The sequence below is a fragment of the Coregonus clupeaformis genome, chromosome 37 (assembly GCF_020615455.1).
Source record: "Coregonus clupeaformis isolate EN_2021a chromosome 37, ASM2061545v1, whole genome shotgun sequence".
NCBI classification, from domain to species: Eukaryota; Metazoa; Chordata; class Actinopteri; order Salmoniformes; family Salmonidae; genus Coregonus; species Coregonus clupeaformis.
In genome coordinates this window covers 3,777,372-3,794,554 of record NC_059228.1, presented here as the reverse complement: position 1 = coordinate 3,794,554, position 17,183 = coordinate 3,777,372, and the positions used below count along the sequence as shown (strand labels likewise).

Here is a 17,183-nt window from a genome sequence, read left to right as displayed (position 1 = left end):
GTCGTCAGCAAACGTGATGATTGAGTTGGAGACGTGCATGGCCACGCAGTCATGGGTGAACAGGGAGTACAGGAGGGGTCTGAGCACGCACCCCTGTGGGGCCCCTGTGTTGAGGATCAGTGTGGTGGAGGAGTTATTGCCTACCTTCACCACTTGGGGCCGGCCTGTCAGGAAGTCCAGGACCCAGTTGAACAGGGAGGGTTTAGACCTTAACTAGCCTCTCAGAGCACTTCATGATTACAGAAGTAAATGCTACGGGGGAATAGTCATTTAGTTCAGTTACCTTCGCTTTCTTGGGTACAGGAACGTGGACATCTTGAAGCAAGTGGGGACAACAGACTGGGATAGAGAGAGAAGTCTGTAAACATTCCAGCCAGCTGGTCTGCGCATGCTCTGCATGCTCTTAGGATGCCACTTGGGATGCTGGCTGGGCCGGCAGCCTTGCAAGGGTTAACCTGCATAAACGTCTTATTCACATTGGCCACAGAGGTCGGGAGCACACAGTCGTCGTGGGTGGCGGGGACCCACGTCGGCAGCTCATGTTGTTATCCTCAAAGCGGCTGAGAAACCTAAATAATTTATGCTAGGCTATACAAACTGTACATTTAGGAAATGACCCATTATCTTAGGTTATTTTGAATAATTTGTAGAGGAGTTATAGGGTTTCCATACAAATTCAGTTGTGAAATACACGTTGAACAAATCTCTCCTGACTACTTTCAACCAGAGGGAAGCAGCATTGTATTCTTTATCCCTAGCATGCGATTACCAGCCGAGATACCGGAAGCGACAGCAATGGGAGTGAGAAAGAGAGCGCGTTGTTGGAGAAAAAAACGAGTTCCAGGCACTGGTGATCGAGACTCATGTGGGTTCAGGACTGAACAGGTCTTTTGATCGGGTTTCTAGGGGGACGGCTCATAAGGGAGAGGAGGAGTAATAAGTCAACGGAAATATTGGGAATATTAGTCTAGTATTTGCACAATCTACATTTATATTACAGACTACAAGAAGAACATGGAATTTATGGAAAACTTGTTTTCCTAATTTTTCTAACTATTCAGTCATATCTAAACAGTGCCCTTTTACGTGGTTGTCTTCCCTCTTCGTATTCCTATAGAGGTGGTTGAAGTAGGTTGTCATACCTTCCATACCTTCTGCTCGACCTGCATAGTTTGTGCTCTTTTTGCGCAGACGTTGACGTGCGGAGTTCCCTATTTTCCTTTTGTCGCTAGTCACCCACTGCTGGCTCGACACCGGGGAGAGATACTACCAAGTAGCTTACAATCATGGAACTATCTACGAATAATGTCCGACAACGGCGAGAAGGCAATACAAACTCTACGGTTACCAACACCAGAAAGCCACCGGTGGCTACCTTCCTCTCAATTGGCATTATTTGCATGAAAGGTAAGCTATAAACTCGCATGGTATTCACTCTAGTTTGCACACGAGCAGCCTATTAGCTTAGAAAGTATTGTCCGAGCTAAGGAAATCAAGCGCTGGGTATCTATACACAATTTGCCACTCTAGATCAAGTTTGACATTAGCTTCTTCATGGGGTTTTCAGTAGTTAACTTTGCTCACGGTTGGCTGCCTGTGAACTACAATACCGACGCTGTGTTTTAAGGTTTAGAAATGTCAATAGTCATCGTTTACGAAACGGTTTTCGAAACATGCTGATATGCCCCTTATCTCTCAGCCAGAAATACAGCACCCCCTAATATATATATATATATATATATATATATATATATATATATATATATATTTGACAAAAATAGTGCACCGGTCCTTTACTAGTATTAGGGACAGATATAGACATCTGTAGGGCGGCAATTTTTTCCCCCAGCAGCTCTGCTTTGGCAAAAAAGGTAGTTGTATAATTATGTGATAATGCCGGAGAAGCCGGTATTTGGAGGATATATTGGCACTGGTGTTGTTCATCTCCGCCCGGCAAACCGTACCAATATATCCTCCAATCACCAGCTTCGAGGGCACCAACATATTCAAATAATGATTTACATATTTTCATTAAAAACGTTATTTTGATGAATTTATTCATACTATTTCAACCTTCCACAAGATATAGTGACAGAAATCTAGGGTTGCTACCCAAGCCGGCTGGTCATTGGTTCTGTTGGTTCGGTTGCCAGGGACGCGACCCAGTCATTCAGGCTTTTTGTTCTGTATCTATGGACTCGACCCAGTCGTTCGTTCTAAATGTACCATTACCATACTGTCTGGCAACGTTCTTATCCCTTGCTTGCTAGCTAGGCAACTACAGCTAACTTACAGTCATGTCAAACTGTTAAGCCAGAATAACAGCAAAGTAGCTGCATTTGCGTTTGTTTAAGCTGTTTTCTAGTTACATTTATTTTGATACATCCATAACAATGAGCTAATGATGCCCAATTTCGGTCAGGACACTGTTGTTCAGAGGAACTAGCCAACAACACAGCTAACACAATAACTTCAAACTGAAGCTGGAAAGACAGCAAACTAGCTGCATTTTGTTTCGTTTGACCTGTTTTCTATTCACATTTCTTTGTATATATCCATAAAAATGATGCCAGCTGATTCATGATTTTGACAGGCTGAGAAAAGCTTCCTGCCTGCCTGTCTGTCTCGTCCCGACTCCCGACACGTTTATTACTGTGGCACAGCTGGAGATCGAATTTTAATATTGAAACAATGTTGCAAATGTCGGAGAGACAGACAGCAAGGTTTATACAAATCTCCGCTGTTGAAAATCAAATGCTAGTCTAAAAGAAATGGAAAATAATGTCTAGATGCTTTTTATAGTGGAGATCAAGTTTATAAATTGCCTGGCTGGGCTGATGAGACAGTGGATGGCACAGTGAGATGGAACAGAGTAAATAGGCATTTCAACGTCATAGCTTTAGCCGGTGGTTAACTTATGGAATAGACGCCGGCTGGAATGCGGTTTTAACCAATCAATATCCAGGATTAGACTCACCCGTAGTATAATTAAGAACAGTGTCTTGCAGGATTCAATAGTTGGAATTGTAAGAGTTGTTGCCCTGTCCCTTTCTTTGCAATTTTCATTCTAATATAATCCAGAAAGAACAAAACCCTGTGCTCAGACATTTACATCAAAAAGTACAAAGTTATGGGCAAAAACATCCACATTAAATTAAATATTTTCTTGATCAAATAACATGGAAAACAACCACTGTTTCTGCAGTATTAATTTACCATCCTTACAAACCACTTAATGTAAATTACTGTATTGTACATAGGCTGGTCATCTAGGTTTGTACCTGTAGACTTCCCATCACCATGAAGAAAAACAATGCACAATACAGTAATTAAGTACATTAAAACATCAAGTGGTTTGTGATGATGTAGCTCAGTTGGTACCGCATGGCGCTTGCAATGCTAGGGTTGTGGGTTCGATTCCAACGGGGGACAAGTATGAAAATGTATGCACTCACTACTGTAAGTTGCTCTGGAAAGGAACGTCTACTAACATGGAAAAGGAATTAATAGATCATTTCAGCTTTCACATAGAAATAAGTTGCATTTGCAAAGTATTTCAAGAAACTGGAAAACATACACTACCGGTCAAAAGTTTCTCTCAACCAGCTTCACCTGGAATGCTTTTCCAACAGTCTTGAAGGAGTTCCCACAAATGCTGAGCACTTGTTGGCTGCTTTTCCTTCACTCTGCGGTCCGACTCATCCCAAACCATCTCAATTTGGTTGAGGTCGGGGGATTGTGGAGGCCAGGTCATCTGATGCAGCACTCCATCACTCTCCTTCTTGGTAAAATAGCCTTACACAGCCTGGAGGTGTGTTGGGTCATTGTCCTGTTGAAAAACAAATGATAGTTCCACTAAGCTCAAACCAGATGGGATGGCATATCGCTGCAGAATGCTGTGGTAGCCATGCTGGTTAAGTGAATTCTAAATAAATCACAGACAGTGTCACCAGCAAAGCACCCCCACACCATAACACCTCCTCCTCCATGCTTTACGGTGGGAAATACACATGCGGAGATCATCCGAAGCTGGTTGAGAGAATACCAAAAGTGTGCAAAGCTGTCATCAAGGCAAAGGGTGGGTACTTTGAAGAATCTCAAATATAAAATATATTTTTATTTGTTTAACACTTTTTTTGGTTACTACATGATTCCATATGTGTTATTTCATAGTTTTGATGTCTTCACTATTATTCTACAATGTAGAAAATAGTACAAATAAAGAAAAACCCTTGAATGAGTAGGTGTTCTAAAACTTTTGACCGGTAGTGTATATCAATCAAGTATTTTTATATTCTACAAGTATTATCAGATTAACTGTTTTGTAGACTCAAGTTACAAATGCTGGTAAACACTCAAATACATTTAGTTGAAATGTTTTCACAAAAGTAGTGCACTGGGTCTTTACTTGTTCTGTATTAGCAGACCAATATTGATGTCTTCAGTGTGGGCAATTTTCTTGCTTCTGCATCCCCCCACGTAAGCCAAGAAATCGCATCACCCCCACCCCCAAATTTCTTCCCGCGGTTATGGTAGCAGATTTGCACAGATCCATATGCTGTGTGTGCCTTCAGTTGACGAACTACACTTCCTCCCCAGTTACGCTTACACATAGGTGTTTGGAGCACGCTCAATAGATAATTAGCACAGGTGGTCACTTCTGTCTTCCATCTGTTTTCCGTAAACAAGGGCTGTAACATGGAGATATGACGGTGTGGGAACCCTATAAAAGTGTGTAGTAATTTAACATTTTGTTCAAAAAAAAAAAATTCTCACTGATATGAAAGATACATTTCTTATGTTTCCAAAACCGTACTGCAAGCGATGTGTTAACGTTTAGAGCAAATGTTTAGACCTAACTCAAACCCTTAACAAAAGTACCCCGGGAAGAAGATACCTTCAACAGTAGGCGCTAAAGGTAGTTAGCATCTATAAATGGGTTAGTTCGACATATGCATAATAATACACTTCTGGTTCCATACATTGTGCTCCATGATCAAGGCATGACAGTCAACCGATATTTGTTCTGAAATTTGTCATAATTTCGATGCGGAACGCTACACATTTCTTTACATTTACCTACATCTGCCTGTCATGTTGCAGTCTGTAAAAGTACGGTACCATTTCTATCTGAAGAAAATTAAGTTGAAATGTTGAGGTTCACACTGGGCATATGCAACATTGTAACACAGCCTACCTAAAGATTGAAAGTAGTTTACCTGGTGAGAAGACGGTCGCGCGCAACAATGTAGCATTGCTTTATTTGCAACACATATCTCATCTAATACTAATGTCATTGCACATAAACGCTTATTACTCTGTTATTTATCTACACCCTTTATGATATTTTTTTATATATTTTTTAACCTTTATTTAACTAGGCAAGTCAATTAAGAACAAATTCTTATTTACAATGACGGCCAACACCGGCCAAACCCGGACGACGCTGGGCCAATTGTGCGCTGCCCTATGGGACTCCCAATCACGGCCGGTTGTGATACAGCCTGGAATCGAACCAGGGGGTCTGTAGTAACGCCTCAAGCACTGAGATGCAGTGCCTTAGACCGCTGCGCCACTCGGGAGACCTAACAGCTAGACTTGTTTACAATGTACCACATCTCTGGTGAGCACAAGGGAGAGATGTAATATTGTTTAGAAAAGAGATGCGTGTCAGCTAAACTAACAGCAGCTAAATTCTTTATGATGGCAGCCATGTTTGTTTATGTTTGCCTAATCCCAGAATACCATTCACTATAAGACGCAAATAAACAAAGTCAAAGTCAAAGATGGCTGCGGCCATTGTCTGAAAAATATGAACTTAGCTTAGCCACTTTTCAGCATATTACAAATCTTCGATGTAATTGTTACAGTGTATACAAGAACCGCCCTATGGGACTCCCAATCACGGCCGGTTGTGATACAGCCTGGAATCGAACCAAGGGGTCTGTAGTAACGCCTCAAGCACTGAGATGCAGTGCATTAGACCACTGCGCCACTCGGGAGCCTAACCTTATTGTAAATGGAAAAGATGGGTTTACAAAATGATATTGTGTTTGTATCCCACACTGGAAAAGACAGTTGTTCTCCTCCATTTCATTATGCATGCACTGTGCATGATGCACATCTTTCTACTATATTCCTGAAATACACAGACAAGATAGGCTTTCGTTTTGGCTTATTAGCATATTCATTCAGACAATTGCTACCGTTGCATTTTTGCAGGTCTGTCTTCTTGGCCAACTTGCCATTCTTTTCTTAGCTCCAGCCATGTGTATGCATTTTTTTTTTACAATCAAAACAAGAGGGATAGAAAATGATCAGAATCCTTCCAACCAGTTGATAAAGACTTGAAAGTTCATAACCTCTGCAGGGTGTTACAAAGCCAAGAAAAAGCCATTGATCCTTCCTAGTTTTGTGAAAGGAATGTTCTTATCCTGCCCCTTAACTCTCATGTCATATCTAGGGTATGTTTTGATCTCTGCCTATCAAATGAGCTGACATGAAATGTAGTTGGCTGCGTCATGTGTATTCCTTCCAGGTGTATGTGTTGCTTTAGAAAAATTCTCTCTGCTGAAGTTGAGAGCACGAGCACCCCCCTCTCTCCACTCCCCTCTCTGCACTAGGCCTCTGAAGGGAATGACTGTCTGTTCTGTTAGGGAGACGAATAGACCAGAGCCAGGTACTCTCAAGACCAGATCACATTCTAACACGCTTCAGTAATGCCCCTCATGCACATCATCAAGGGATCAAGGAGGTCCCATGCCACACATGCGTGCGCACACACACACACTAGAAGAAGGGGAAAATAGTGCCCTATAAAATATGTTTTATTTTTTGCCTGATTCTCGTTTTTTTTTCTCCAAATTCCATTTTTTCTCTGTTTAGTTTTTCCAGGTTTCCATTTCCCCCTGTTTTTTTCAGGTTTTCACTCTCAAAATCACACATTTGTAATAGAAAAACAATTAAAGTGGATGTTCTAAGTCCACAACAATGCATAAACCACATCAGGAGACCACTTTTGAGGTCTGGGCAAATTGTGATTTTTGGATGTAGTTACCCTTTAATTCCAGTGCACACCTAGCAGGAGGCTGTTGTTTAGTGGTGTTTCTGTACATTTTACATTTTAGTCATTTAGCAGACGCTCTTATCCAGAGCGAATTACAGTTAGTGAGTGCATACATTTTTTCATACTGGCCCCCGTGAGAATCGAACCCACAACCCGGGCATTGCAAACGCCATGCTCTACCAACTGAGCTACACGGGCAACCTTAGAAAACAAATACCGACTGGATTGATGCAAATAGTCATGATATCATTCTGCCAGGTAAGCATAGGCTACTTTGTTGTTAACATTTAATTGAGAAGGTTTTTGGGAAAGCCTTTCCCTCTACCAGAAAATTTTTCATTAGGGACAGTTCGAAATTTACTGGGTGGGGGGGCTGGTCCAAAATAGGGGAGGGTTGTAAAAAAAATTTTTGTTGCTTTGCAGAGGGTTGTGTGATTTATTTTTATTTTTATTGGCATATGCGAGGGTAGTGCATTTTTTCCCTGGTTTACAGTCCCACATTTCCTCATCTGCTTGCATGCGCCTCTCCTATCATGGTGTTTTGGTACTTCCCTTATGCACTACACTTTTATTTTTCGCTTACTATACAGTCAACTCTATCCTGCCCTCTATCCATAGTGACAATAGTGGTAGGTAGATCATTTGTCTAGATCTTAACTAACAATCATGCCACACATAAAATCATTCAAATCTGCACATATTTTCTATATAAATCCACAAGAACATAGAGGAATAGCGGAAAGGCAGTGGAGAGGCCAGGTGCGTCATTGCACATGAAAGTCAAGACATGAGACACGCAGCTCAAAAAGCTCTCCTATTGATCTTGTTTAGGCCATGAAAATGTCATATACTGTATAACGGATTCCCTTCTTCACATTTCTCAAAATAGTAAAAAATGCAATAAAATAGTGATTCCCAGTGTTACCCCAGATCAAGTATGAAGACATTACACATCTCTAGTAAAAAATGGCCTTGGACAAAGTTTTTCCCCTGGGACATTTTCTGGATGGCGCCCGCATTGTCTTCATTGTTGTTTTCCTTACAAATTGGACTTTGGACATGTGTGCGTTCCTATCAAAGTAAGTGGCTTATTTTCTGTATATCGTGTTGTCGTATGTATGTATGGATCATAATGCATTTACTGTTTTATTCACATGTTTTCAAGTACTGGTGATAAATCATGCATTCCGATTCTTGCGTAGATTGTAATGGACACATATGATGTGTGTAAAATACTTTTTTGAAGGTTGTACTGATTATGATGAGCTAATGCTAAGCTATTTACCGGCTATGTGTGGCGCCATGTTTGTTGACATCATACAATGCATTCTGGTTGTCACGTAAGCGTCTGTCAGACCAAAGATGTTATAACAAGGGATAGTTCACGCGACTGACTTATGGTGCTTTCAAGACAACTGGGAACTCAGAAAAATACTAGGTCAAATCATGACGTCAGTGATCTTCAGGTTGGAAACTCTGAGCTCTAGAAAGAGGCCCAAGTTCCCGAGTTGGAATTCCGAGTTGGATGACCGTTCAAAACTATTTTCCCAGTCGGAGCTTGTTTTTTCCGAGTTCCCAGTTGTCTTGAACGCACTGAAGTCGGAAGTCAGAGATTTCCGAGTTCCCAGTTCTTTTGAACGCGGCATAAAATTGTAACTTTGGTACCTCAGGGTTGCCAGCGCTGACTGCCAGCTCAGACTGTCAGCGCAACCTGTTATTTAGACTGGTTTATGGAATGAGTTTAGCTGTGGATGTGTTCCGTGTGATGTTTGGATGATGAAGTTCGCATTTAACTTTTACAATAAAATATGAAATTGAGGAACAAAGTTGTGAAGACCTTTATTTCCCATCAGTACAAAACATTGTTTGTATGCTTTTTCAGACAACAATGCTGTTTAGACGCGTTTGTTGCATCATACGTTCAGTTGCTACTGTTCCAATCACGCATTTGTGATCGTACGCTGCAGGGACCACTAAAAAATGATCACAAATATGTGTTCGTACATGTCAAAGGGTTAAATTGCGGTGAATCGAATCATGGGAATCAAAATAATCATTTGTGAATCGCAAACAGTAAAAGGAAACATTTAGCTGTAGCCTTCCTTTTGAATTGTGTCGCTGCAAAACTCATTTTGTAGATACTTTAAGTTGATTTTGATATTCAGTTTATGGGACATTGCAACTCAATAGATGCTAGCAGTCAGCCTGAAGTAAACACTTCTAAAGGTAAGATATATAGCCTATCGGCTCTATAAAATCCGCAATGCATGCTAAACAGTCATTTTCAACGCTTTTCCCCAAAAACCTTCCCAGCTAAATGCTGACTGCAAAGTAGGCCTACCTGGCAGAATGATATCATGATGATTTGTATCAATCGGGTGCATACTCTGCCATCACGTGCAGTACAGAAACCTGACAGAAACACTGCTAGCCTAACACATGTACTGTGACTAAAACTCGGCTGGGACATGCTTTCAATGGTGCTCTCCAACACCTGACACCAATATAGTGGATTAGGGGGGTACCCTGACTGGGACTCAAACCCTGGTCCCTATGGTTGGGCGGTATCCAGAATTGAATACCATCATACTGTTTCTTTACCATACCGGGCTATACTTTATTAAGTGCACACAAGGGGCGCTATTTAACCTTTTCACACGTACCAACAAACGGGTGTGATCATTCTATGGTGGTTTCTGCAGCGTACGCTCAAACCGGTGTGATTAGAATGCTTATTTAGAACGTCCAGTTTCGATTGACAGCATTTGAGCTAGCCACACTTGTTTTTTCACAGAAACATTTTGCACAAACACAGTACTTATAAAGTTATGTCCTGAATGTGACCAGTTTCTTTTTGGATGCAATGTTCAGACATTCACAGAAGTAGCGACCAGCATACACAATCATCCAAATCTGAAAATGTAGGCTTCATTAGTCTTAATGCTAACTGAGGAAACATTTACGTAACACAAGCGGTCATATTTAGAGAAGTCGCGGCTGACAGAAACCACAATATGAATTAGCTAATAGCAATTACTATTTATAATTCATCACATCACGGGTGAACTCAACATTGATCTAAATAATTGAGTAAAACACATTATAGAAATCGATAGTAATTCGACGATGGGTAGTTTGTGCGCGCCACCATGTTTTTTTTTCGCGTCAACCAAAGATAATATGAGGAGACAAGATGAGTTTGGTCTGTTTGCAGTATGTATGTTGAAGGGGGTTTGTCGTCTACCATCATTCACTTCCCTTCATTCACTTCCGGAAGTTTACTCGAAAGATGAGTGAACCATCCCTTCACCTCATTATAACATCTTTGGTCTGACAGACGTTTATGTGACACCCAGAATGCATTGTATGATGTCAACAAACATGGCGCCACACATAGCTGGTAAATATTTTAGCATTAGCTCAGTATAATCAGTACAACCTCCAAAATATTTTACACACATAATAGGTGTCCATTACAATCCATGCAATAATCGGAATGCATTATTTGGCACCAGTATTTGAAAACCGTGGATAAATCTGTAAATACAGTTGAAGTCGGAAGTTTACATACACTTAGGTTGGAGTCATTAAAACTCGTTTACTACTACTTATCTACTTTGTGCATGACACAAGTAATTTTTCCAACAATTGTTTACAGACAGATTATTTCACTTATAATTCACTGTATCACAATTCCAGTGGGTCAGAAGTTTACATACACTAAGTTGACTGTGCCTTTAAACAGCTTGGAAAATTCCAGAAAATGATGTCATGGCTTTAGAAGCTTCTGATAGGCTAATTGACATAATTTGAGTAAATTGGAGGTGTACCTGTGGATGTATTTCAAAGTCTACCTTCAAACTCAGTGCCTCTTTGCTTGACATCATGGGAAGATCAAAAGACCCCAGAAAGCCAAGACCTCATTAAAAAAATTGAGACCTCCACAAGTCTGGTTCATCTTTGGGAGCAATTTCCAAACGCCTGAAGGTACCACGTTCATCTGTACAAACAATAGTATGCAAGTATAAACACCATGGGACCACGCAGCCGTCATACCGCTCAGGAAGGAGACGCGTTCTGTCTCCTAGAGATTAATGTACTTTGGTGCAAAAAGTGCAAATCAATCCCAGAACAACATCAAAGGACCTTGTGAAGGTGCTGGAGGAAACCGGTACAAAAGTATATATATCCACAGTAAAACGAGTCCTACATCGACATAACCTGAAAGGCCGCTCAGCAAGGAATAAGCCACTGCTCCAAAACCGCCATAAAAAAGCCAGAATACAGTTTGCAACTGCACATGGGGACAAAGATCGATACTTTTTGGAGAAATGTCCGCTGGTCTGATGAAACAAAAATATAACTGTTTGGCCATAATGACCATCGTTATGTTTGGAGGAAAAAGGGGGTCCCTTGCAAGTCGAAAAACACCATCCCAACCGTGAAGCACGGGGGTGGCAGCATCATGCTGTGGGGGGTGCATTGCTGCAGGAGGGACTGTTGCACTTCACAAAATAGATGGCATCATGACGAAAATAAATTATGTGGATATATTGAAGCAACATCTCAAGACATCAGTCAGGAAGTTAAAGCTTGGTCGCAAATGGGTCTTCCAAATGGACAATGACCCCAAGCATACTTCCAAAGTTGTGGCAAAATGGCTTAAGGACGACAAAGTCAAGGTATTGGAGTGGCCATCACAAAGCCCTGACCTCAATCCTATAGAACATTTGTGGGCAGAACTGAAAAAGCGTGTGCGAGCAAGGAGGCCTACAAACCTGACTCAGTTACACCAGCTCTGTCAGGAGGAATGGGCCAAAATTCACCCAACTTATTGTGGGAAGCTTGTGGAAGGCTACCCAAAACGTTTGACCCAAGTTAAACAATTTAAAGGCAATTCTACCAAATACTAATTGAGTGTATGTATACTTCTGACCCCACTGTGAATGTGATGAAAGAAATAAAAGCTTAAATAAATCATTCTCTCTACTATTATTCTGACATTTCACATTCTTAAAATAAAGTGGTGATCCTAACTGACCTAAAACAGGGAATATTTACTAGGATTAAATGTCAGGAATTGTGAAAAACTGAGTTTAAATGTATTTGGCTAAGGTGTATGTAAACTTCCGACTTCAACTGTACATTATGCTTCCCCAAACTTGAAACTCACACGCTGCCTATTTTGTCTTTATAAAATAATTGCCTCCACCTTTCTTTCAATCACATTAATCTCTCTGCTCAGCCTGTCTGCCTCACTTTCTATCTGTCTTGACTTGAGCTATTGCTAGTGAAGTGCAACATTGTATCAAATCAATCAAATGGATCCAGCATGAAGCTGTCTCTAGTGAACTTGCAACATTGTATCAACTAGCCTATTCAGGGCCCTCAGAGTTTCCAGTGCCAGTGAGCTCGGGACAGGATATATGTTATATTTAGCTCTTTCACACCAAGGCTTGGTGATTATCGTGGGGAGATTGTTGGAAAGATCTTTCAAATAGGCCTAATGTGAGGAACTATTAGGCTATCATTCACAATGGATGTAAAAAAAACAGACTTTGTTGACTTACTGTGTGAGGTGAATATAAAATGACTGAGAAGCTCAGTTTATTGGTCGTGGATGTGGTGACTAATACAATCAGAAATGGGCACTTTCCTACATTTGCGCACAGAAGGCCAGGTTGGACTTCTATGCGTGCTCAGGCATGTGCGCTCCCTCAACTTTAAGACAGACAGACAAACCAGACCCATGCTCATAGCTCACATGGAGCCCTCCAACCAAAAACAATGAAAAAATGGACAACTCGTAAATGATGTTTATTAAATAAACCAAAACGTGTTTCACACAAGTGTAGCTGGCTGTGAACTCTGCAAACAATGTTTCCACTCAAGGAATGAGAACGGTAAATGACTGTAGGCCTAATTAGTAATACAATGCATTATCAGAAATTAATGTAACCAAATGACAGGGATTAACGGTACATTTACTACTGGTGACATATGTAATGGGGAATTTATAAAATAAACAATCAAAGGGCAAACATTTCACATGGAACAATGAATGCGGAAGAATTGGCGAGAGACAGCTGAGTGGATTCTGGAGAACTGAGTGCATGCATTCTCGAGAGAGACGCGCCTATACTATATTCGCCACACACCCCTCCCCTTCTTCTTGTCTCAATATTTTTAATTATACTCAAGACACATTATCTTCACACATATTTTAGATGCTTTTCACTGATAGCCGCAACTCAGTATTCAGCTAGGCCTTTTGCCACGCAGGCTGCCTATGAAAGACTTCCTCGTGCCATTTTTCTGCTGTTCTATTGGCTTTCATATCAACTTTATTTCGTTGTCCAGAAGCCAAATGCACAATCCTAGTCATATTAGCAACCCGTCCTAGTTGTTGTATCTTTAGATTCACCCTCTTTCTAAGTTCTAAAGGAGATTTTCATCTCTGTCATACAGTGCATTCGGAAAGTATTCAGAACCCTTCTTCTTCCACATTTTGTTACGTTACAGCCTTATTCTAAAATTGATTAAATAGTTTTTTCCCTTCATCAATCTACACACAATGCCCCATAATGACAAAGCAAAAACAGGTTTTTAGACATTTCTGCAAATGTATTACAAATAAAAAACGGAAATATCACATTTACATAAGTATTCAGACCCTTTACTCAGTACTTTGTTGAAGCACCTTTGGCAGCGATTACAGCCTCGAGTCTTCTTGGGTATGATGCTACAAGCTTGGCACACCTGTATTTGGGGAGTTTCTCCCATTCTTCTCTGCAGATCCTCTCAAGCTCTGTCAGGTTGGATGAGGAGTGTCGCTGCACAGCTATTTTCAGGTCTCTCCAGAGATGTTCGATCGGGTTCAAGTCCGGGCTCTGGCTGGGCCACTCAAGGAGATTCAGAGACTTGTCCTGAAGTCACTCCTGCGTTGTCTTCGCTGTGTGCTTAGGGTCGTTGTCCTGTTAGAAGGTGAACCTTCACCCCAGTCTGAGGTTGTGAGCGCTCTGGAGCAGGTTTTCATCAAGGATCTCTCTGTACTTTGCTCCGTTCATCTTTCCCTCGATCCTGACTAGTCTCTCAGTCCCTGCCGCTGAAAAACATCCCTACAGCATGATGCTGACACCAACATGCTTCACCGTAGGGATGGTGCCAGGTTTCTTCCATACGTGACGTGACGCTTGGCATTCAGGCCAAAGAGTTCAATCTTGGTTTCATCAGACCAGAGAATCTTGTTTCTCATGGTCTGAGAGTCCTTTAGGTGCCTTTTGGCAAACTCCAAGCAGGCTGTCGTCCTTTTACTGAGGAGTGGCTTCCTTCTGGCCACTCTACCATAAAGGCCTGAATGGTGGAGTGCTGCAGAGATCGTTGTCCTTCTGGAAGGTTCTCCCATCTCCACAGAGGAACTCTGGAGCTCTGTTAGAGTCACCATCCGGTTCTTGGTCACCTCCCTGACCAAGGCCCTTCTCCCCCGATTGGTCCATCTGGCCCGGCGGCCAGCTCTAGGAAGAGTCTTGGTGGTTCCAAACATCTTCCATTTAAGAATGATGGAGGCCAATGTGTTCTTGGGAACCTTCAATGCTGCAGAAATGTTTTGGTACTGTTACCTAGATCTGTGCCTCGACACAATCCTGTCTCGGAGCTCTATGGACAATTCCTTTGACCTCCATGGCTTGGTTTTTGCTCTGACATGCACTGTCAACTGTGGGACCTTATATAGACAGGTGTGTGCCTTTCCAAATCATGTCCAATCAATTGAAATTACCACAGGTGGACTCAATCAAGTTCTAGAAACCTCTCAAGGATGATCAACGGAAACAGGATGCACCTGAGCTCAATTTCGAGTCTCATATCAAAGGGTCTGAATACTTATGTAAATAAGGTATTTCAGGTAACCCTAATGGGTTACACACCCAATGCATATGTGTCCGGTACATTTCTCAAATGGCCGGTAAATTAAAATCTTCCCGGTCACGTTGTCCGGCGACATGTTTTCCTGACTGAAACCGTGGTCTGGCTGTATTTCTACTTCTGATGCTGATGCCCTGTCTGTTGCCGATCTGTGGCTACATAGGCCTATGCTCCCAGCAGGCCCAGTTATTCAGGAAAGCTTAACGCTTGTTCTGCCTCCTTTCTGTTCCGAGTGGCTACTCCTCCACCTCGAACATAACGCTTCAATATAGCCTAAATATTTGTCATTTAATTTTAAAAATGTATGATATTTTTTGTGTGGCATGAACACAACCAGTCATAATGTTTTAATCTGATTTGGCTACTTCAAAAGTATCTTGTAGGCTACCTGTGCACGTTCATCAACTAAAATTCCAGCATCCAAGCGGCACACCGGCCATTTGATGAATGGAGAGAGACATCTGTTACAAAACACAAAAAAAGCTGAATGACAGATTGTCAAGCCAAGCCTTCGATACTGAGTAGGGAGAGAAGTATGTTCTGTTTGTCGAGATAACAAACCGTGATGAAGCGCTCAAAGTCGGTAATCGGTATGCAGTTATGCATTGCTTATTGGTTTTTCCATATGCACAAAAAGCTTATTTCTCTAAAATGTTAAGAAACACATTTGTTTACATCCCTGTTAGTGAACATTTCTCCTTTGCCAAGATAATCCAGCCACCTGACAGGTGTGGCATATCAAGGAGCTGACTAAACAGCATGATCATTACACAGGTGAACCTTGTGCTGGGAACAATAAAAGACAGCTCTAAAAGCTGCAGTTTTGTCACACAACACAATGCCAAAGATGTCTTACGTTTTGAGGGAGCATGCAATTGGCATGCTGACTGCAGGAATGTTAATTTCTCTACCATAAGCCACCTCTGTTCGTTTAGAGAATTTGGCAGTATGTCCAACCGGCCTCACAACCACAGACCATGTGTAACCACAATAAAGCCCTTTTGTGGGGAAAAACTCATTCTGATTGGCTGGGCCTGGCTCCCCAGTGGGTGGGCCTATGCCCTCCCAGGGCATTTCACTAGACTGGGCAGGAGCGCAGCCATGGGTGGGCCTGGGAGGTTATAGGCCCACCCACTTGGGAGCCAGGCCCACCCATGGCTGCGCTCCTGCCCAGTCATGTGAAATCCATAGATTAGGGCCTAATGAATGAATTTATTTAAATTAACTGATTTCCTTATATGAACTGTAACTCATTCAAATCATTGAAATTGTTGCATGTAATCTTATTTCCCCTAGCCCAGGGTTTCCCAAACTGGTTCAAACTTGTGTGCACAATTAGTTTTTTGCTCTAGCACTACACAGCTGATTCCAATAATCAAAGCTTGATGATGAGTTGGTTATTTCAATTAGCTGTGTAGTGCTAGGGCCCTGCGTGGCATTGACTGTGCCACGAAACCATGCTGAAGTGGTCAAGTCGATATCCATGTTTATAAACACAGGGTTGTTACAGTTATTGTAATTTGTGGTGGTAATCACTATTTCTGAGTACATTTTATGAGGGGGGAGGCTGTGCAATTGTTTGTACAGCAAAAGGGGAGAGTCGTGAAAAAATGTTTTACGTTGGGGATGGGAGTACATTTTTTGGGGGGACATCTCGAGTTGGACCAGGCCCAAGTTTATCATAAGACATGAACAGAATGCGTTAGTGATTCGTATTTCCTGCTACTTTCTGAAGAGGCAATGAGACACCCCGTGCAGTGCGCCGCTTCAGAAAGTTGCAGGAAATACATCACTGATGCATTCTGTTCATGTCTTATGATAAACTTTGTCAAATTAATAAATGTTCTATACATTTAGTTGATTCCCTACTAAGTTGATTCCATTTTATTATCTGTATTCCTTCATTCCGTCCGCATTCTGTCACACCCTGGCTCAGGGACTCATTATGTTGAGCCAGGGTGTGTTCATTTCTATGTGTGTATTTCTATGTTGGTGTTCATTCTAGTTTGTTGTATTCTATGTTTGCCTGAGTGACTCCCAATCAGAGGCAACGAGTGTCAGCTGTTGGCTGGTTGTCTCTGATTGGGAGCCATATTTAAACTGTATGTTTTCCCTTTGTGGTTGTGGGTTTTTGTTCTGTGTTCGGTCATTGATACCGTGGACGTCACGAGTCGTGTTTTGTTTTGTATTTTGA

The 17,183-nt window shown here is 41.7% G+C and overlaps 1 protein-coding gene across 1 annotated transcript in view; it reads left to right on the top strand.

The window, feature by feature from the left end:
- The first annotated feature begins 662 nt into the window (after positions 1–662).
- Positions 663–17,183, top strand: part of LOC121553327 (inactive tyrosine-protein kinase 7-like) — a 210,793-nt gene continuing 194,272 nt past the window's right edge. The window contains exon 1 of the mRNA XM_041866356.2: positions 663–1,407. Within this exon, the coding sequence (XP_041722290.1) occupies positions 1,287–1,407 (121 nt within the window). The 5' untranslated portion in view covers positions 663–1,286. The remainder of the gene's footprint in view (positions 1,408–17,183) is intronic.